Genomic DNA, 22,746 nt, shown 5'->3' with positions numbered 1-22,746 from the left:
TGCTGTTTGCTACTTCCACTGTTTTTACTATTTCCAAGACCTCTATGAAGCAATTGTTTAAAATATAGTTTAAAATTGTCTCCTGTTGTTTATGAGACTTTTGAAGTCTGTTTGTAAGTCTTTTCAAACTCTCCTGTTTTGGTTAGAATCTTTTCTTTAACGAAAGTATAAGGTTTGTTTTTCTTGTGATGGCAGACTTGGTTGTTTTATCTTTGCACATGGAGATCATGAACTGTTTTTTTCTCTTTTTATTAATAGCAAGATCATGCTTGATATTAATACTTTGATCATAAGCATCACAATTATTTTACACATGTGTTTATTAGAGTAGTCTTATTAATTTTAAAGCTAAATATTTGAGAGATTACTTATCTTTTTAAAAATGTAAGTAGAGTACTGAAATTTAGTGAGATACAAGGTACAAAGTAAAAATAAAAAAGATTCAAGTCAAAAGATTTCGGTTTGAGTTGACTCCTATATCTATCACCTACTGATTCTATAATCCCTGGCAATTTATTTAACCTCTCTGCACCTCAGCTTTTTCATCTGTGAAATGGAATATAAATAGATTTTGGACTAGCCTATCTTTCAAAGAAGTCATGATCTTTAGATAAAATAATATACAAGGAAACACTGTGTAAACTTGAAGTACTAAAGTTGTATTGCTATTATTACGTTCAAAAGGTGAATATCAGGTAGTTATTAGTTAAGTAGATGAAAACTCTCTTCTGTTGACAATTCCAACATGCTGATAAAATAACAGTACTTTATTTTATACTCAGAACAAAATCTCCTTTTATTAAAGGAACAAAAACCTTATTATTCATAGGATGATTCTGTAGCACATGCACTTTATAAATGACTTTGCAATTCACTCCTTTATGCAGCTTGTAAAAATAATAGCATCTACAAATTTGAGGGAGACTATTGTGTGCCTGGCTAAGCACTGTACATATCCCCCAACACACACACACACACTTTTCAGTTAATCATCACAATGAACATCTGAGAGAATTGTAATTATTACTAGCATTTTGAAACTGAGGCTTCAAAGAACTAGGTGAATTGTTTTGCATGTTATCACTAGTCAGTAGCAATCCAAGTCCAGGATATCAGACTCCAAATTTGAGTGTTTAACAGTAGGCACAAGGCTGCCTGGCCTTTCTCTTAATAGCAAACTTTCTTTATATGTGGAAACTGTGTTTCCAAATCAACAGTTTAACTTTTACCAGTTATTTAAATTCATCATGACATCTTTATATTTGTTGTATTTCTGTGGATTACTTCAAGGATCATAGCTTCACTATATTGACAGAAAGATAAAATAGGGATTAATTAATGACACGCATTAAATCAATTAGTTAAATTAACCTGCATTTCAACTGCCATATATTGGGTTGAAATTAAACATTTAACTCTACAGAAAAGATACATTAAAACATCTAGATGCTATTTGCAGTTATTTGGATAAATTCAATTACTGGATTTTAAACTTTTCATCTAAATGTTTTTCCCTTGGTGTACACTTCAGGGTGATGCTGCCTGAAGTCCTGAAATAAACAGCGTGATAGCATTGTATTAGTCCCTATACTTTCAGTGTAGAAAATGTGAGACCTCAAGTTCTACTAAACAATATCAGAGTATTTCGGTAGCACTTCTCTGTTCCGATTTCATTTTGGCAGGGAAGAACAATGGATCTCAAATGTTGAGAAATTTGGAAGTTCCAAATAGGTGAGCCTTGGGGATGCTAAAAGGAAATGTATGGACAAAAAGAATGCACGAATTGCTTTAATCTTGTTTTGTGTATGTGAGTGTGTGTGTAATTAGTAACTTGACTGCTCATGATTTTACTTTTTAAAAAGTTGATAGCAGAAAACATCATAAATTTGATCAGCTTGTATTTACCATATACTATTTATTTGTCTTAGTCTTTTGGGCTGCTAAAACAAACTATTATAGACTGGGTGACTTAAACAACCAACATTTATTTGTCACGGTTCTGGAGGCTGGGTAGTCAAAGATCAAGGAACTGGCAAATTTGGTGTCTGATAAGAACTTGCTTCCTGGTTCATCGATGGTGCCTTCTTACTGTGTCCTCACATGGCAGAATGAATGAGAGAGACCTCTGGGATCTCTTTTATAAGGGCACTAAAACCCATTAAATATGGACTCCACCCTCATGACCTAGTCATCTCCCAGAGACCCCACCTCCTACAACTATCACATTGGGGGTTATGATTTAAGATATGAATTTGGCAGAGGGGGACATAAACATTCAATCCATAACACCATTACCAGCATTTAGCCAAACTGCGAAGCTCCGGGGCACAGTCATTCGCAAGACTGGCCTCACTTCTGATACCAACTGCAAGTTCATGGGGCTCCCAGATTCATTCTTAGTTTTGATAATTCACTAGAAAGACAGAACTCACTGAAAGCTATTGCATTTACAGTTATGGCTTATTACAGGGCAATGATACAGATCAAGATTAGCCAAGGAAAGAAACACACAGGGCAGAGTCTGGGAGGGTTCCAAATGCTAAATTTCCATTGTCCACAGGATGCGTTACCTTCCTTGAATTGATGTGAGATAATTCTCCAACCTGGGAAGTTCACTCAAGCTTTGACTGTCCAGAGTTTTTATTGAGTTTTATTTTATTCATTACATAAGCATAATTGATTGTTTGATTGTCCATGTGATTGATCTCAGTCTCTAGATCGAGACGCAAAGACTCCTAAATCATATGGTTGGTCTTTCTGACATTACCAGTCCCAATTTAAGACTATTAAGCGTGACCAGGCCCATCCTAAGATCCACCGTAATTAGACCTCACCCTAAACGAAAACATTCATATCAGGTATGATGCAGATTACCTCCAAAAGCTGAAGGCAAAGTCGTGACCTCTCTTCGGGCAAAGCCAAATTCTTTACTACACAGCTAGAGATCATCTTAACTGGCTATCCTAACTGAAGATTTTTTAATGAACACTTAGTGTTAATAATATCTCCTTATTTAATAACATGCTGATAAAGCCAATATGTTATTTTCCACTCAGAAAACACTGTAATTGGGAGATAAGGAGGAAGAAAACCTATAGGTGGAATCAGAATATGTGTTGAGGAAGTTTTAAAAGATCAATTAACAAGAGAGAAAGTGAGAAAGGGAGAGAGAGAGAGAGCGAGAAAGAGAGAGAGGGAGAGACGTGTGGAAGGGAGTGGGAGAAAGAAAAATATAGTTTTCTTAAGAGAAAATTGCAATACAGTTATAGTGTCAGAAATATTTGGGGGGCACCTACTGTTTTGAGGCACTGGGCCGGGTCAAGCACTTAAGTGCTGTGTTTTCACAGGCTTCCAGGAAGTTTCAGTCATTTACCTCTCTTCACCTTCAGGTTTATGGATCCCCACATTATGAGATATTTGCTGTTATTAACAGAGAGAGTTTATTGAGATCCTGCTAACGTCTCATCACCTTATAGGCAGAATGTACTGTCACTATTTTAAAGATGCAGAAAACATGGTTCTAAAGCTCGAAGTAACTCACCTGAAATACACAGCTAGTAAATAATTGAGCAACTGCTCTTTTGTTGAGTCTATCCATTTCTTCAGATCCCTACTTTTAAAAACTCTTCACAAGGTATTGATTATTTCCCACTGATTCGCAGACGTATAGCTATTTTCTACCCAAGGAATTGGATGGATTTACACTCTCACTGATGTTTCTGTTGTATCAAGAACAAAAGGACAGGGAAGGAAAATAAGTTAATATTTCAATATTAGAAAAAGAGAAATCTACTGATATCCTTTTAAAAAAATTATTCTTTCCGATACACAGAAGCCTCTCGTAAAGAGGAGAAATAGAAAGGTTGTCCACCCTAGTGTACTAGTTCTCCATCCTGGCTGTACACCTGCCTCACCTGTAGAGCATCTGAAAAATACAAATGTATCCAGAAATTCTGATCCATTGTTAGCATGAGTCCTGGCCATCTGCACTTAAAAAAATTACATAGTATGATTCTGATTTGAGCCTATAGTTGAGAACTATAGTAGAGAAAAATCGTGGGCTTTGAAGCAGACAAACATAGGTTCGACTCAGTCTGCCATTTACAAGCTATGTGACTTTTACAAATAGTATCATTTTATGGAAAAGGAAAAAGGCACAGAGAAGGTAAATAACTTAAGTTCGTACTGTCAGAAAGTGGTAGAACCAGAATTCTACGTCATAGTTCATGATCTTAATCAGTACTCTGTAAAATCTACTTTTTTTTGGGGTCTTGAGGATATACCAGTAACCAAGTAAGAAGTAACTCCCTGCCCTCAAAGAGCTTATGTTAGAAATTTTTGATTTAAAATTAATTTTAGGTAGAGAAAAATTCTATAAAACAAATTACACAGAGCTATGGATAGAAAGCACTGCAAATATAATCCACACTTATTTTTAGGTTTTTTCTGTGTTCTCTCAGTTCTTACTTTTGTAATATTAACCAATGCCATCTAAAACATTCTTATTTAGACATGAGTTTAGCAAAGAGCATGTGAAAAAAACATATCCACTTCATCAGGTAATTGCATTTCAGGGATAATTTATTCTATGTTTCTACTTATTTAAGTGAAATTGGAAATAATGTATGAAAGTGAATATAGAGAATAAGTCTAAAAATCAGGAAGTAGAGTTATAATTCTGACTTTCACTGAGTCCATTTGGACAGTTTATAAAGAAAAATGGACGTGGGCCACTATACCAGGGATCAGCAGACTTCTTTAAAGGGCCAGCTAGTAAATACTTTAGGCTCTGTGGGCTAGAAGCTCTTTACCACAACTACTCTACCATTATAGAGCAAAAGCAATCAGACAATTATGTAAATAAACGAGCTTGGCCCTGTTCCAGTAAAAACCTATTTATGAGCAATGGAAATTGAATTTCTTTTAACTTTTATGTATCACAAAGTATTATCCTCTTTTGATTTTTTTCAACCATTCAAAATGTGAAAACCTTTTTTATCTTGTGGGCCTGACAAAAATAGGCAGCCTGGAGGATGTAGTTGGCCACCCCTGCACTACATGATCATTTAGGTCATGTCCTAGAGGCTTACTCTGTCACAGCGTTCAGCAGCCTTTCACGGGGCTGCTGCCTCTACCTGCGATACAGCAATAGCAAGAAAAACTTCTCTGTACTTGAAGACTTCACATGCGTTGGTCCTCAAACTGAGGGGTGTATAATGGTCACCTGGAAGAATATTAAAATGCAGATTCCATTTTAATGAAATCTGCATTTTAAGGAAGCATCACGATGATGTTGAACTGCTAATAAGTATCTTGATCTAAATATAACATAAATATAGGACATAGAATCCGTAAACTGCAGATTACAACACAGTGAGATATGTATCACAATAGAAAGAAAGAGACAAAAATATGAAATGTTCTATGAGAAGTGGATAGTAAGAAGCAGTTAGAAGTTAGTGTGGGCAAGTGGAGAGAAAGTGGCAAGTACAAAACCATCATTCTATCTAGACTATTCAATTGGGTGCTGTGAATATATTCTGCCCTGGCTGATGACAAGAAAGGAAAGGAGTAAGCATACTCCAAACAGGAGCTGTAACCACCGCACCTGGGTATTTACTTTCCCCCTAAATGGTTCTGCTCTTCGCTAGCTCTGTGACTACAGGCAATTTCCTTATAACCTCTTTGCGTCAATTACCTCAACTCTAATAGAATTTACCTCATCAGGTTGTTGTAAGGGTTAAATGAGTTAATACACTGTCGACTGAAAAAAATGCACAATGTGAGAATTGTGAGTTAGGTTTTAGTTGAGGCAAAATGAGGACTATAGCCCAGGAGATGGCATTTCGATAGCTCTAAGAAACTGCTCCGAAGAGGTAGGCGGGAAGGTCAATATATATGTGATTTTGGTGAAGGGGGAGTACCTGCAATCAAGTACATATTTTTTACAGAAGTTTTCTGCTAGTTTCATGAAGGTTACTGCTAGTCACGAGGAGTAGATATCACCATGAAGGATTTTAGTGCTTTTCTAAATATGAGGAGGTACAAGAATTGGGCTCATAAAATCTTCTCCTGAAAATATCTAACGATCTGAAGACCTGTTCTGCCAGTTTTTCCCAGAGCACAGAGTGCCTCATTCTTGATCTCCACCCTGAACTCCTTTCACAGGGTATTGAAGGTCAGCAGCTGCAGTGGTTCATAATTTAATCTTCGTAGAGGTAGATGGCAAGTGTCAATGGCAAGTGTCAATTTGTCGGTGACACATGTAGAGTGCTTAAAAGTGCTTGGCACGAAGTATCTTTCAGTAAATATTATTGTTATTGATGTTGACGTTGATCTTTTTAGCCATGATACTGTTCGACTCCTTTTTAATAAGATGATTGAACTGAGATCTGGAGAGGTGGAGTGTGTGTCCACCGTGGGACTGACCAGGTGACAATTTGCTGGGGATGGGAAGAGGCTTACCATTCATTCTCTGTAAACTTCATTTTCTTCACCCATAAAAATAAGGTATAAAGACCACATAAGCTGTGGACCCTTCCCATTCTGGCATTTTATAATATGTACACATTTAAAAATCACATAAAAATAAAATTGAAATGCGTGCAAACGAATATAACGCAAGATTACTACCTTTAGAACCCAAGCAAATGGATTACTTTAAAAAGAATTGTTCAGAATAATGGGTTTAGTATGCTGCTTTTGTGATTTCTAAGGAAGGAACTAAATGGATAAAGCCTTTTTATTGCCCTGGCTTGCTTTTTTATAAGCAAGGATGACTAATGGATATTGTTTCTGCCTTCTACAATTTCTCAAGTACTTTCAAGCACTTTGAAATGCTTTTCTTTCCCTTAAGACTCTTTTCCTTAGCATAACAGAGATAAAAGGAATTGTTTCAGGACACAGCCTATAATTTTGTCACTTCTGCCCTGATTGGAGGAAAACAACAACAACAAACCTCAACTATGTACTTACAGTATTAGCCCTGCCTGGCTGAGGAGGTCAAATTTCATGGTGCTGAAAGAATAGTATAGTCCATCTCCGAAGAGATTTATTTTATTTTTTTCATAGGCTTGTTGGCCATTTTGATTTTTTAAGCATTATTGAGGTATAATTAATATACAAAAAATGTACATTTTGTACAAGTATACATTTTGATGAGTTTGGACATATGCATACATTCATGATGCCATCACCACAGTCAAAGTAATAAACACATATATCACCTCCAAAAAAGGTCCTTGTGTTCTTTTGTTGGTTTTGTTTTGCTTTTGTTTTTGTTTTTGTCATAAGAACACTTAGATTAGATCTATCCTCCATTAAAAAATTATTGAGGGGGCTTCCCTGGTGGCGCAGTGGTTGAGAGTCCGCCTGCCGATGCAGGGGACACGGGTTCGTGCCCCGGTCCGGGAAGATCCCACATGCTGCGGAGTGGCTGGGCCCGTGAGCCATGGCCGCTGAGCCTGCGCGTCCGGAGCCTGTGCTCCACAGCGGGAGAGGCCACAACAGTGAGAGGCCCGCGTACCGCAAAAAAAAGATATATATATATATTGAAAGAAAACAATTTAGGTGATACAAACCAGCTTTATTTAACACGTTGTGAAGTGGACAGTCTCTTTTCAGAAAACTACAAAATGGGATGGAAGGCAAGAAGCTTTTATAAGATAGAGAATAAAGAACAAGGAAGAGAAAAATAGAAAATATCTGATTGTCTGGGCCCACACTGTTCACCTTGTTACGGGTGGGAAGACCCAGAGTTGGCTTGGTGTTTGGAGTTGACTGACTGGATATGCTGCTTTTCTGGTCATGAAGAGCATTTACAAGGACAGAGTTACCTAAGTTACCTAAGGTCTGGTTTGCTGATGTGGGTCCATCTCGGACCTAGAAAGTTATTTCAACACCTCCTAACATATGTTAAAGTGCACAATACCATATTGTTAACTATAGGCACTATGTTGTACAGCAGATCTCTAGAACTGATTCATCTTGCATAACTGAAACTTTATATCCATTGAGCAACAACTCCCCATTCTCCCCTGCCCCCAACCCCCAGAATGCACCAGATATCTTTTCTGATCTCTGCAGCTAAGCAGGGTCCAAGCCTGGTTAGTACTCAGATCACAGAGATGAATTTTAATGTGATGTTTTAAAGGATTCAAATATATGTTGATGGAAATATAGCACCTTTGGATTACTAAAACGGAAGGTTCATTCTAAAACATCCCAAATTTCCTGACAGCAGATGGACTGCAGTTGAATAAACAGATGACAGAGATGTGATTAATATTATCTAGACCTACCTTTATTAATTTAATAATCAGTATTTGCTTGATGAATTTAATACTACCTTGTATACATGAAATAACTAAAGAAGAAACTTTTATTCATGTCAGCATAATTCATAAAAGAGTAAATATTGAGACTTTTGAAGACAGACTCTTAGTCACAGAGCGTACCTGCTACTCTATAAACGTAAGTTCTCAATGGACTATTTAGTTTGCTGTGACCCTCTTCTCAGCATAACTCGGTCTCCTCATTTTGCTTTTCTTTTTTGTTTATTTGGAGGAGAAGGGATATATGTAGTCAGTTGTCCCTCTGCCTTTAGCTGAAGCCCAAACCAAATTAGCATATTTTGATACTTCTGACTTTAGAGAGTAAGGGACCTAGTGGTAGTGACTATGGGGAAAACGAAGAAGTAAGCCTTTGTTCCATGTCAAGAAGTACTTTATCATAATCAATACCTATAGTAAGTTCTATTTGCTTTTCTCATTCTGAGACAAGTGTTAAAAGATAAACTGAGGCATATTAAAAATTTGTAAGAGTTTATTGGAAAAAAAATCAAATCGAGCAATGCCAAACCAGAAGTGGTCAGGAGTGCTCCACCATAGGAGCATGGGGAAACCTCAGAAATAGTGCGGGAGCAAAGAAGAGAAATTATTTGATTGGCTGTAGCTTAAATCCTAACTGGCTGTTTGTGATCGGTTATCCTAAGTGTTTTGTTGTGTAATCTTGAGGCGTCACAGGCTTAGATTTTGGTTTGCTTCTGTAGGTCGCTTTGGCATTAGAGCCACCGCAATCTAATGGCCTCCTTTTTTAATTAAACTATTTTTTAAGTAGGATTCTGCTGTCTTCTTTAGGGAGAGAAGTTATTAGCAATGGCATCTTCCAGGGTGATGGAGATTGCAATATACTTTTTCCATGACATTCAAAACTTTCAACTAAATTGCTGCCACCATTCTCAGCACTCAACACTGAATTATTGCAGTTGTTTACATGTGGTGTTGCACTTCTCAGTGTCATTTGTTTACATCAATGAATATTTTCCACCCCTCCTCATTTATTTATTTGCTTATTTATATTTTCAACTGAGGCTTGCTTTCTTGCAGTGAAAAATAAAATTTGTTCAGTATGTGTTTTTCTATTATTGACACTTTGGGAAAACTCTTTAAGACTTCTCTTTTGCTTTTGTTCTCTGGATTAATTCCTGTACTTTACCACACTAACAGCCTCCTTGGCCATTTTTATTACTATTCTTTCATCTAATGTCATTCTTAGCTGCTACTCTACTACAATAGCAGTACTGTGCCTTAACAAAGTCCACTAATACTGTCCAATTTAAGTTGTTTTGTTTATATGCTTCTAATGCATTTATATGCTCCTAATGATGCCGGCATTTGATTTTATTATCGTTTTAAATATTAAAGAATTATTTGAATAGTGGAAATAAATAAAAATAAAGAGTAACCAAGTATCAGAAAAATGTAATGACTGAAATACCAATTAGATGAAAAGGATAGAGATAGTTTGATAGAGAGTTGTAATTTAGATCAGAATTACATATCAATAACTATACTAAAATACAGCTATTGTTGAATGTTATAGTTAACGTTGGAAATAGAAATCTTAATCATTCACTGTAAAAACAAATCTAAGGAAACATTTGAAATGTTATTGTTCTTTCAACCATTGTCTTAAACTTAAAACTAAAAATAACAGTTTTGCATGACAGTTACTGTTTTAAGAATGGTCTTAAAAATCTTTAATATTATCTTAAAAGAATTTTTTCATCATTAAAAACTAGATAAGCTTAGATTCCGTAGTCATACAAGGTATCTTTATGTTTTTAGATATAAGCAGATATAAAATTTGGAAATAGCCAAATTGCATGTACTGTTTGTGTACTATCTTTTTCATCAAAGCGTCACCAGAAACTTACTGGTGATGTGCTTTTAAATTTTAATATCCAGTCAGTTCATCTAATGGGAATTGGAAAGGCTGGTCAGACAGAGTGGAGTAGGTTAAAAATAAAAGTATGCAGTATGTTCTAATTAATTCAGTAATTATTTATTGACTGAATAGTATAGTGGTAAAAATTCTAAGCAACCACCAAATTAAACTATACTTCCCACCTCCAAGCTACCTGGTCATTCATTTGGATAAATGGATTCATTCTTTAAATCATTAATTAAATAACTATTTTTTAAACTTGACAAGAGGTTAATCCTCACAATACAAACCTCTGATTCCCATTTCAAGACAATTTGATTGTTCATTGGATCAGTTACGTTTCACAAATTTTCAGTCTATCCATTCTCACTGAAAAACAATGAAAGTTAATGTTACACATGAGCTGATCAAACTGCATTGGAATACATGAAGTTGCTTTTCACTGGCTTTAATATGCTTCAGTGATGCTCATAAATCTTACGTCCAAAAGCCAGAGCTGGAAAGTGAAATTGCTATTGTCTTAGTATCCTTAGTTCTGTTTGAATAAGTGTCTCAATCTTTTTGGTTTCCCAATTAATATATAACAACACAAATCCAAACTATTGTGTCTGGAGAGTTGAGTTGCTTAAGTGTAAATTGTAAATCCTTTCTGTTCTACTAGTTGCTTTGTCTTTGTTTTTATCATGTTGCAACCTCAGTGTAATCTAAGCCTGGAATTCAGCTAAATTAGAATAAGTTATCTGTGTAGAAGCAAACTATGTGTTGGTGTAGTGAGAATTCTGTAAGTCTCACTCTTGGAATTGTTAATTGAGTTTGGGGTAAAAATAGATGAAAAGAATCTTTGTTAATTAGATGTGGGCACTGTCTGGAAGTTGTTGTTAAATACGTAAAGGCAACTATGAATTTAAAAACATCAGAATGAAGATCTGAGAATTGGCATGAGTATGGTAGACATGATTTATTTTAAAAAGTAGCTGGGAAATTTTCAAGGTAAACTGGAATGGCTGTGCCACAAAAGAATTATAAATAAAAATGATAAATAATGTAAACAGCATGATTTCTATTCCTAAAAATAATTGAAGACATCTTATGTGTCTAAATTGTTTTGCCAAATCAGGGCAGATAAATTCTTCTGCTATCAGACCACAGAACTGTAGTCCTGATAAATATTTGGATTGTGTATGCAGTGAATCATTTCATTAATTTTCAAAAGGCATTATAGCATAATGCTTAAAAACCATCCATTTTGAAGGTATCATACCTGGGTTGGAAACCTTTGTCGTATCTTTTTCTGTATGACCTCAAGTATATTATTTATGCCCTTTATGTTAGTTCCCTTACTTATAAAATAAAAATAATAATACCCAGTTTATAAGGTTACTGGGAAGATTAAATGAAATAATGTATGTAAATTGCTTTGCGTGTATGTGGCATATAATTGATGTTCAACATAGAGCAACTATTATTATTGCTAGCAGTTCTTAATTATACATTTAATTTCTAAACTCCTATTCCTTATTTGTCTTCCTTCCTTATCCAACTTCAGGGAAATATCTCGTACATTGACATTTTCAAAAAGATGAGGAAGAGGAAAAAAAGTGAAAATTAAATTAATTTACATTGCTTTTCTGTTTCCACTTTAAGAATTTTGTTGGCAGAAACAAGTTTCTGGATACCCTTGGAATTCCACTTTCCATCTAATGTCAATCTGTCCTAAGTCTAAAGCATATAAACACAGTGTGTACTTCAGTGCACCTCAATCATATTATCTAGGCTACAATACACTTGTAAAATTTTTTTTTAATATTTTAAGACACAATGAAATTGCCTATTACTTTATATTTATAGAGTATCTCTTGTAGACTTTAAGCTGCCCTTCCGTGGTCCTATCCCTATCCTCCTTTACAGTTGTCTGTGCCTTCTACATCACCTCCTCACACTGAGAGTTGTGAATATCCTACAAGGCTATGTCAATATTTCTTGTTCTTTTCTTTCTGTATTTCCCCAGTGAGCTCTTCCATGCCCAGGGCTCCTTTTTAACCTTGAATCATGTAATATGAACTTTAGGAAAGACTTCAAGTTCATATGGTCTTTTATGTGGATAACTAATTTGCTTCTCCATGTATACATTCTCAAGTATTTTTCCATCCAATTTTTCCAGCTCCCTATAGGACTTTTCCATTCATACCGTCTGCTGTCATTCAATACTCCATAAATATTTCTAGAGTGCTTTCTACTTGTCAGAGAGTTTACTAAGAACTGGGAATAAATAATCAATCAGATATAGTTTCTGGTCTCAAGGCACTCAGCGTCAAAATGGGCAGTCAGAAAACTAACAGCCAATTGTGCTAACGAGTGATAATTTGTATGATATGAGTTATTGGAGAATGCTAAGGAAGTATGTAACTTAAATCGCTGGGATGCCACCCATCCCACAGTGCATGACATATAAGCTAAGACCTGAAAGATAACTGAGAAGAGTTTAGGAGGAGGAGGGGTGTGTAAGGAAAAACTCTGTCCTACCTTCTGTGATTCTCCTTTCCGCTCACACTGCTGCTACACTCGCAGCACTTCCAACACCAGTTGTACGGGAGTTTTTCCCCTACCAAACAATTCACTGCAACACCAACAGAGTGTCCTGTTCTGTCAATTCTGACACTATCTACCTGGAGGTAGCACCAGATCCTACAGGTTAAGGGCTCAGTCCCACTCCCACCCTACTTCAGATGCCAATTCCAAGTCCAATTTGTCATCTGTGCTTCTGACTGAATGGGTATAAATCAGAGACTCCCATTAACCCCTCCTTGGGTTTGATTAATTTGCTAGAGCAGCTCATAGAACTCAGGAAAACATTTACCTAACCTACGTTTACCAGTTTATTAAAGGGTATGATAAAGGATACAGATGAACAACCAGATGAAAAGATACATAGAGTGAGGTCTAGGAGTGTCTCGAGTTCAGGACCTTCTGTCCCTGTGGAGTTGGGATACATCACTCTCCCAGTATGTGGATATGTTCACCAACCTGGAAGCTCCCCAACCCCTGTACTTTTGGGAGTTTTATGAAGGCTTCATTACATAGGCATATCAGTCATTAAGTTCATTTCCAGCCCCTGTTTGCTCTCTGGAGAATGGTGGATGGAGCTAAAAATTCCAAGCTTGAAATCACAGCTTGGTCCTTCTGGCGATGAGCCCCCATCCAGGAGCCCACCCAGAATCCCCCATTAGAAAAAAAGATGCCCTGAGTGCTGTTGTCAGGAATTTTTAGGAGCTCTGTGCGTGAGCATTCCAAATGAATATAAACACTCACAGCCAAGATGGCATTTTGGGTGTGTGTAACTGCAAGTCCTTCAATAAGCTAGAACATGAAGTATGAATAAGAAGATAAAGGTGATCATTGTTACATTATAAATGCTTACAGTACATCATATACAATTAAGTATTTTACAGTCCAAACACACTAAAACATAGGTATTATTATCCCTCATTTTATAGCAGAGGAACATGAACTTGAGGTTAAGAAACTTGTATAAAATCATACAACCAGTAACACCTAGAAGGGCCAGGACTCATCCTAGGCCTTTTAAGAATATTTAAGAATGCTATGCTTCTCGGAATCACCTTCCAAATAAACTACTGTGTGAAATTATTTGTCTTAGGGTCCACTCTCAAGAAATCTTAAACTTGGAAGAAAAGATAGTATAGATGAAATGATGTAAAGAAGAAAAATTTATATAATGTGCTGAGCACAGTTTTTGGCACATTGTAAGAGCTCATTAAATGATTGTTATTTTGTTGTTGTTGCCTTACTGCTTCTTTCTTTGTTTCCTTCATTAACTAGAATGTAAGCTTTTTGAGAGAAGGGCTTTTTTCCCCAGTGGTGTCTCATATTTAGAACAATGATCAATGAATATTTGTTGAATAAATAGATTAATACATTTTAGGGACTTCTCTGGTGGCACAGTAGTTAAGAATCCGCCTGCCAACGCAGGGGACACGGGTTCGAGCCCTGGTCCGGGAAGATCCCACATGCCGTGGAGCAACTAAGCCCGTGCACCACAACTACTGAACCTGTGCTCTAGAGCCTGCAAGCCACAACTACTGAGCCCACGTGCCTAGAGCCCGTGCTCCACGACAAGAGAAGCCACCCAAATGAGAAGCCCGCACACCACAATGAAGAGTAGCCCCCACTCGCCACAACTAGAGAAAGCCTGCGCTCAGCAACAAAGACCCAATGCAGCCAAAAATAAAATTAATTAATTAATTAATTTAAAAAAATAAAGTGCTGCAAAGGACTTCCCTGGCAGTCCAGCGGTTAGGACTCTGTGCTTCCACAGCAGAGGGCATGGGTTCGATCCCTGGTCAGGGAGCTAAGATCCCGCATGCCACGTGACACAGCCAAAATAAATAAATAAATAACAATAATAATAAAAAAATAAAGTGCTTCAAGAAAAGAACTGTCAACAACTCTACATCTGGCAAAAAATATCCTTCAGGAATGAAAGTAAAATAAAGACATTCTCAATGAAGGCTAAGAGAATTTATCATCTGTGGGCCTGCTGTAAAAGAAAGTCAAAGGAAGTTCTTCAGGCTGAAGGGATATGACCCCACAGATAAACTTGGAAGTTTAGGAATAAACAAGGAGCAACAAAATATGAAAAAAAATACATTTTAAACACTTGATAAATGTGAGAATATAGAGATATGAAATAGACTCTATTATTTTCTCCCAAATCACATTTCTCTTAAGAATCACATGTTTCTGTGCATTTCCTGACACCTGAAGTTTCCAAGATGTCAACTTTCAGTGATGTTTTAGCTGTCTTTTGAAGAGGACATCTTACAGCATATGAAGAACTCACTAAAACATTTTTATGAATCTCAAACTTTTGTTTTCAATAATGAATTTCATTTTCTGAACTCTCTGCCTGGAAAGTTTTTCTCCCAGATAGCCACATTGCTTCCTGCCTCTCATCTTCAGGTCTATACTCAGAAATCACCTAATTCCTAATTAAACTGCACCTCATAGCATCCCTCCCTTGCTTTAATTTTCCCTTTGCAATTATCGCCATTTAAAAATGTATTCCACTTATTTTTGTTTGTAGTTTGTCTCACCCAACAAGAATGAATTAAAGAACTTTGCCTTTTCCCCCTATTAATTTTCCTAATACCTGATATATCATCAGTGAAATATCAATGAATGTATGTGAAATGAATGAATCTCTCCAGGTCATCAAGGAAAACTGTTTTTCAAAGAAAGAGGATAGAAGAGAGTCTGTTGCAAGACATACTAGGAACCCTGAAATAGTCTGGTAGAAAAAGGGATGGCGGCTGGGGAATTTTCCTGACTAGAAGACTGGCCACCAAGACCACCAGTAGTCCACTGTGTGAGCTCAGAGCTTGTCAGAGATTGATAAGAGCCAAAAACAACCTGACAGAGGCAAAGGTTTAAAGAAAAAAACTTGGAAGGCTGCCTTGGGAATATAATGGGTTTGGGAGTGCCTAGAAGCAGTGAGTCAGGCTGTCAGAAGCTTAATGAGCTATCAGGAAACACTAAGAAGGGTCCAGGCAAAGCAATAAGCCAGAGAGCAAGAATCACACAGATGCCAGAGTTTTAGCTGAAGTACGTTAGCTTTTTGAGTCACCTGTCATTCTTTTATCTTCTTCCTTTTTTTTTTTCCTCCTCCTTGTCACCTTGACTAGCCTGAATGAGTACTGGTACACCCTCATGTATTCTTTTTTTCTAAAGAACTCTTTTTTTTTTTTGCCCCAGATTTAAAAAAAAAAAAAATTAACTTTTTACTTTGTATTGGAGTATAGCCGATAAGCAATGTTCTGATAGTTTCAGGCGCACACCCAAGCTACTCAGCCATATATATACATGTATCCATTCTCCCCCAGACTCCCCTCCCATCCAGACTGCCACATAACATTCAGCAGAGGTCCCTGTGCTATACAGTAGGTTCTTTTGGTTATCCTTTTTAAATATAGTAGTGTGTACATATCCATCCCAGACTCCCTAACTATCCCTTCCACCCTTCACCCCCCCACCCCCGGCAACCATAAGTTCGGTCTCTAAATCTGTGAGTCTGTTTCTGTTTTGTAAATACATTCATTTGCATCGTTTCTTTTTAGAGTCCTCATATAAGCGATATCATACGATATTTCTCTTTCTCTGTCTGACTAACTTCACTCAGTATGACAATCTCTAGGTCCATCCATGTTGCTGCAAATGGCATTATTTCATTCTTCTTTTATGGCTGAGTAATATCAGATGTGAACTTGTTAACGGTTGATCCCCAAATTCCACCCCACCTCCATGGGTTGTATGTGTCTTTTTTTAAATAAACACACCCCAAATCTCTGGAACATATGGACCTCCAGGATCAGGAGAGGTGTCTGGGAAGTACCTGGCTCGGGTTGGCCAGAAGGGCACATTTCCACCTCCCAAATAAGTGCAAAGACACTTTTAGTTGCAAATGACAGAAAACGAATCCAAACAAGTTTGAGCACAGAGGGGAAATTTTGGGCTTATTTTACTGAAATGCCAGGGATAGAGTTGATTTATGGCTAAAATCAGCAGCAGAAGTAATTCGTCAGGGCTCCAGCTTTTCTACCTGCTTCTCTATGAGGAGGAACTGATGGCAAACAGAACTCTGATCATATCCCACCAGCTTACGTTCCATAGTAGAAAGGAGACTCTTCCCCCATATCTCTGCCAGAAATTTCTCTCAAGGAATGTTCTAACTGCCCTGGCTTAGATCATGTGCCCACCCATTGGCCATGAGTCTGGCCCCCTGATTGACAGTCTCTCTAAGATTAGAGTGGGGAAGGAAAATTCCCCAGTGAAAATGTAAGATGTTGTCACCAAAAGGAATATGAATGAATTCTGGACATTTTAAAACAAATGTCGACAAACACTTGACAAATCATGGTTGATCAGTTAAAATGACTGTAGAAAGTTTCTCTTGACCAGTGTTCCATGGGCCTCAGTGGATTGGTATGTGTGGAAATGCATGCAAAATTCTGCCTATATGTGAATCTGTCCAGGGAGGGGTCCATACTTCAATGAAGTACAAAGGATTCCAAGGTGGGAGGGTAGCAGTGCTTGGAAAGGAAATGCTTCCTTCCCATCCTCACCCACCATTAACTTCCCCTGACTTAATAGAGCCCAAATGCAAAGCCATGTGAGACAATGTGACATAGTACAAGGTATAAAGATAAGGACTTTTGTTTGATTCCTTAGTTCTCATTAAATTCTCTTTATCTCAGTTTAATCACTTGTTAAATGTGGATCATAAGACCTAATTTGCAGGTTAAAATAGTTCAACACAGTTCTTGGCACATAGTGGGTTTCCAGTGCATTGTTGCATTTATGTCACAACTGAGTAAGCAACAGAGACTCCCCAGAAGTGATTTGTCCTAACCACCACGCCATCCTATTTGTAATAGGTCATGCTGTTTAACAGTGAGGGATCCAGTCCTACTTAACTATTCTAGACAAGTCACTTGAGCCCTCCCTTTAACAGCGTTTTCTGTCAGTAGAGCCCAGAGAATGTTTTAAGGCTATCAGCCACTTTCATTCTGCTTGCTATATTTGTAAACCACTTCTGAAGCCACCTACTGCATTCCTTTGTCAAGCCAGCTGGGAGAATTTCCTAAAGAGGCCTGTGCTACCTTCAGCTACAGATTTCTAGGTGACCTTCACTGTGCTTTTGAACACACAGAAGAGCAGACCCAACCCCCAAAGTTGTATTCGCAGGAGAGAACCTCTCACTTTCCCCAGTGTGAAAGGAAGAAGAATCAAGCTTATTAACACCTACAATAAAATCAGATGCTGAAGCTTTGCTTTCATAACTACCCAGGATAATTTGTTAGTGAGCAAAAATAGAACAGAATATAATCATATTAGAATGATAGAGAATGTAGAGGATCCTGCATCAATTCTCCAGTTTCAAAAATCTAATGTGCAGGATTGATTTTTTAGAAAAAGTAGAGTTTGCATGTTAGTGGTTGAAAAGTTTGTCTTGGAATTAATTGTCATGTATATATTTTATGAAAAACTGGAAGTTTGTAATTTTTTAATATGGTGGCACAACCATATTTGCATAAGGTTTTCCATGTGAATTTGGTGTTCTGACTTTTCTAATTAAGGTCATTAATTTATCATTTCACTGAGTCATTCAGTAAATCTTTATAGATGGCCTGCTTTATTTTAGGCACCATGGTGTATTTGATATTTGTCTGAACTACTAAACAAATTGAAGTTATTCTGTAAACTGAGAGTTAAGTTTGATGTTTAAATATTTTTTAAAAAGGTCTCTCTTCACTTCTAATTCAATAATGAAAGAAAAAGCATCGAATTTTAAAATTTATTGTTACTGTTGTCTTAACATATTTAAGTCATGGATGTTATCTTAGTGAAATGTCAGCATACAATACTTTAATTTAAAAATTCATAATAAAGTTTTATTATGTATTGATTATAATATTATTGCTTTATGCAAGAGAAAGATGTTAAGAATGTAATATGAAAATGATATATCCCGGGACTGTTTCATTCTTGTTTTTCCTTTGATGTAATTCATTTCTACACTAACTAACATGAGAGGAATGTCTGATGATTCTCAAGCACAGTAAATCTTTATCTTTTGTTTTTTCTGAATGAATTAGGTTTACATTCTTTGTTTTTCTATATCCATTTATTATTTAATTTAACATTTATATTAAATCCCTGCACATACTAATGTGATGTGCTGCTTCATATGAAAATGTTGTTTTCAATAATGTATTCCTTTGAAAATTATTTTCCCATGAGATATCATTAGGACTTCTGCTAGCTAAATAAACAAGCAAAGTGAGTAAATAAATAAAGGAGTAAAATATTAGTTTTTAATGAGTAAGATACACACCAAAATAAACAGATATATTGTAAAAAGTATAATGGCTAGGTACACTTTCTCTGAGAAGTAGATTTTTCAGCTGCTTTTTGAAAGCTGAGATTGTGTCAGCTGTGGTCTGAGCTGGGGAAAAATCCTTCAGGCAAGAAGATCAGCAAGTTCCTCAGTTCTGGGTGAGAAAGTGCCAGGTCTGTTTGAGGGACAGAAAGGAGGCCATTGTGGCAGAAGGGATCATGTAGGGTGTTACAGACCTTGTTAAGAAGTTTAAAATTATGCTAAACAAGTTGGGAAAACAGAGAGGTTCTTTGGAAAGCTGAAGAGTGACACAATATAACTTAAGTTTAAAAGATGAATCTAGCTGCTTTGTGGATGATAAATTGTAGATGGGCAAGGATGGGAGTAAGGGAACCAATTATTTGGTGATTGCAGTACTACAGGAGAGAAGGGCTTTTACAGAGTTGTTCTTCATTATGTGGTGATATGCCCTTAAGAAATGATAAGTTATGTGTTGAATTGCTGGAGGTCATATGCAAAATCACTTTTTCTCATGAATATATCATTGACATGTGGGCAGCAATGGCAGGCAGCAGGACACATACCCAATCTCTCAATGTCTTTTGTTTACTTGATAATTCTTTGTCTGTGTGACATGTTGGTCTCATAATTTCAACATATAATTTTAATGATTCAATATTTATTTAATATAAATATTCAATATAAATATAAAATTCAATAAATATTGAATCATATTAAACTTATATGCTTAATATGTGCTAAATACTATGGACATTGATTTCCCCTAGAACCAATACTGACCCAATATCTGAGTTGATACTATAATAAAACTTGCCAAGAAACAAATAATTTATGGTATTAATATAATGTAAAATATTTTCAAAATAATATGTATAAATAGCAAATATATTTTTTAAATGCTAGAATGTGATTTTCCACTCTGTATATTATTAAGATCACTTAAACTACAACTATCTGAGAATCTGTTTCTTAGTTCAAAGTATCATGTGTATAAATCTGAGCTAAAATTTTGCAAGAATTAATTGCCTTCTGAGAATTTTTTTTCTGTAAATTAACTATATTTGGACTAGAAGTACTAAAATAATGGCCGTTAAAATAATGACAATGAGACCAATTTAATTTTAAATGCTCATGATAGTAGCACAAATTGTTTAAGTCTAGCTTCTTTATTTGCTTGTTTTAAAATTGCAGATGTGCTGTCTCTTAGGGAAGATGAATGTGCTCATAATTAGTTTTTAGTCGTCAATTTTCTGATTTATCTTTCTTTCATACTTTAAAAATTCAGACTAATACAAATTTTACTACATTTCATAAGTTAAATTAAAAAGTAATTTCTGAATTAATAACACATGGATCATGCCACTGATTTAAAAACATCTCAAGCTAGATAGATACATTTTCCAACTAGAAAATATTTTCTTAATTTCACGTTCCTATAAATATTATAAATATTATTCGAAATGCTAGCTTAAATTTTAGAAATATTGTTGAACTAATAATATGAGTAAAATTTAATGTTTATTTTCTGACTATTTGTTTGTATTCATTAGTTCTTAGCCACATTCAAGTAAACTCAGTTTTCTTATACTTCATGCTCTATTTTAGATTTTAAAGGCATAGTGCTTTTATTTTGCAGATTGTTGCCTTGCGTGAACAAAATGTTCATATACAAAGAAAAATGGCATCAAGTGAGGGATCCACAGAGTCAGAACATCTTGAAGGGATGGAACCTGGCCAGAAAGTCCATGAAAAGGTATGACACATATGACATGCTCTTACGTGGAAGTGTTTACTTGCTATATCGTTTGACAGGAGTATGAAGTATTTGTGTAATTCATGTAATAAACATTACTGTGTTTTGACTTGTTGATCAAAAGTGCATTATTATTTCCTTTATCATTAATTGCTCCTAATTTGATTCTCTCAAAAATAATATATGTGTGGATTTATGCACATATATATATTTGAATTTCTCATTACTTGCTATTAACTTGATTCTCTTAAAAAGAATTTAATTACATATCTGTTTGAACATATCTATAATTGAATAAATTATAAATTGAATAAATATCTAAATATATCTATATATCTCTATAGATATATTAATAATCTATATCCAGGACTGTTTAAAATACAGTAACAATAATTTTGATTTATAAGTGATATTATGTACAATTCGTGACTAATCTGTGGCTTATCACTGCAAAAACTTCTTTATAATATCTTATTTGGCTTATTTTCCATGTGTTTGATAAGACTACAGCAGTACTCCAGTTGATGAAAATTTACATTAAAAGATATCTGAAGTCATTAGACTTTTACTGTTTTTTAGAAGAAATTGATTTTCCTTTCGGGTGGGGCATAGACCCAGGCCAAGGAAACCAACAGTCTGTTTGGCGCTTTTCTGTGCTGAACCACTTGTTCCCAGCACAAGAGAAAGAAGGGCAGTTGCTGGTAGGTCTGGAATCAGATTAAGATTACATAAGCATTTGCACATCCTGTGCATGAGACTTAGACCATCTCCTGGATATTTGCAAGTTATAGCCCTGGATGCTTGAGCTCCTTAATCATCAAGATCTCATAAATCAGGTAGCTAAATTGGTGTCATTGTGAATATCAGGAGGTTTTAAAACATAGCGACTAAGAAGCAAGTGACTGTACCACAAAACAAATAGCACTAGACTTCTTATCATAATAAATTGAGCCCTTCCTCATTCATCCAGTTGAAACAAATGGAGGGGCTTCGTATGTTTCCTCCTTCAACTGTAAAAGCAAAAGAAGCCAAGTAAACCAGACATTTCCTGAGACCACCATCAATTCTGGTGGCTGAGAAGCAAACAACTCTTCATTAAAGGCTTTACTATTTTAGCCTTTATCAATGTATTTTATAGAAATCTTAAGGTAGGTATTAACAATAAGCTACAATCTGACAGCTAGATTTCATGAGCTATATTTCAAATTTGAATAAAACTTATTTCTCTTTTCTTCAGATAAGTAAACTGGCATTAATTCAGTAAATAAACCAGCAAGCTCTTTAGGGCATTTGCACACAATCCTCAGTTTAGGAAACTAACATGTCATTTTACTATTACTGTTTCATTTTAATTATGTCATCAGTAATACAGTGCTATACCTTTCCTCAGAGAATTACAGAATGACATTGATTTGAGTACGAAAATGGACTTTATGGTCATCTAGTCTTTTTCTTAGAAGTCTTCAAAATATAGTGATGCCATATTATGCTTATCTGGACGAAAATTAAAGAAATATGCTTTCAAAGGCATAAAGAACTTAAGATCTTGTCTATTCGATAACAAACCATTTGGTGCTTAAAGCATTCCTCTAGTACTTCTGGGGAGTGGTGTACTCATACATGTAGTTTTGTTCAAATATTATTTTTTTTAAGATATAACCCCTAAATATTTAGGCATTATAGAATATAAGACAATTCATGTCAGATTAATTTTCAGAAACTGATTACAGTATTAGGATGAGGACCTGTGAATAAATGATGTTTGTCTCTATTGGACTCAACAGATAGTGGTATATACATGGAGGTTTCTGAGTATTTGAAGACTTAAAGT

The 22,746-nt window shown here is 35.8% G+C and overlaps 1 protein-coding gene across 1 annotated transcript in view; it reads left to right on the top strand.

Moving 5' to 3' along the window:
- PPFIA2 (PTPRF interacting protein alpha 2) overlaps positions 1-22,746 on the top strand; it is a 333,651-nt gene that overhangs the window by 166,044 nt on the left and 144,861 nt on the right. The window contains exon 5 of the mRNA XM_060025306.1: positions 20,799-20,915. Within this exon, the coding sequence (XP_059881289.1) occupies positions 20,799-20,915 (117 nt within the window). The remainder of the gene's footprint in view (positions 1-20,798; positions 20,916-22,746) is intronic.

Source organism: Delphinus delphis, chromosome 11, assembly GCF_949987515.2.
Source record: "Delphinus delphis chromosome 11, mDelDel1.2, whole genome shotgun sequence".
NCBI classification, from domain to species: Eukaryota; Metazoa; Chordata; class Mammalia; order Artiodactyla; family Delphinidae; genus Delphinus; species Delphinus delphis.
This window is presented reverse-complemented; position numbering and strand designations above follow the sequence as displayed.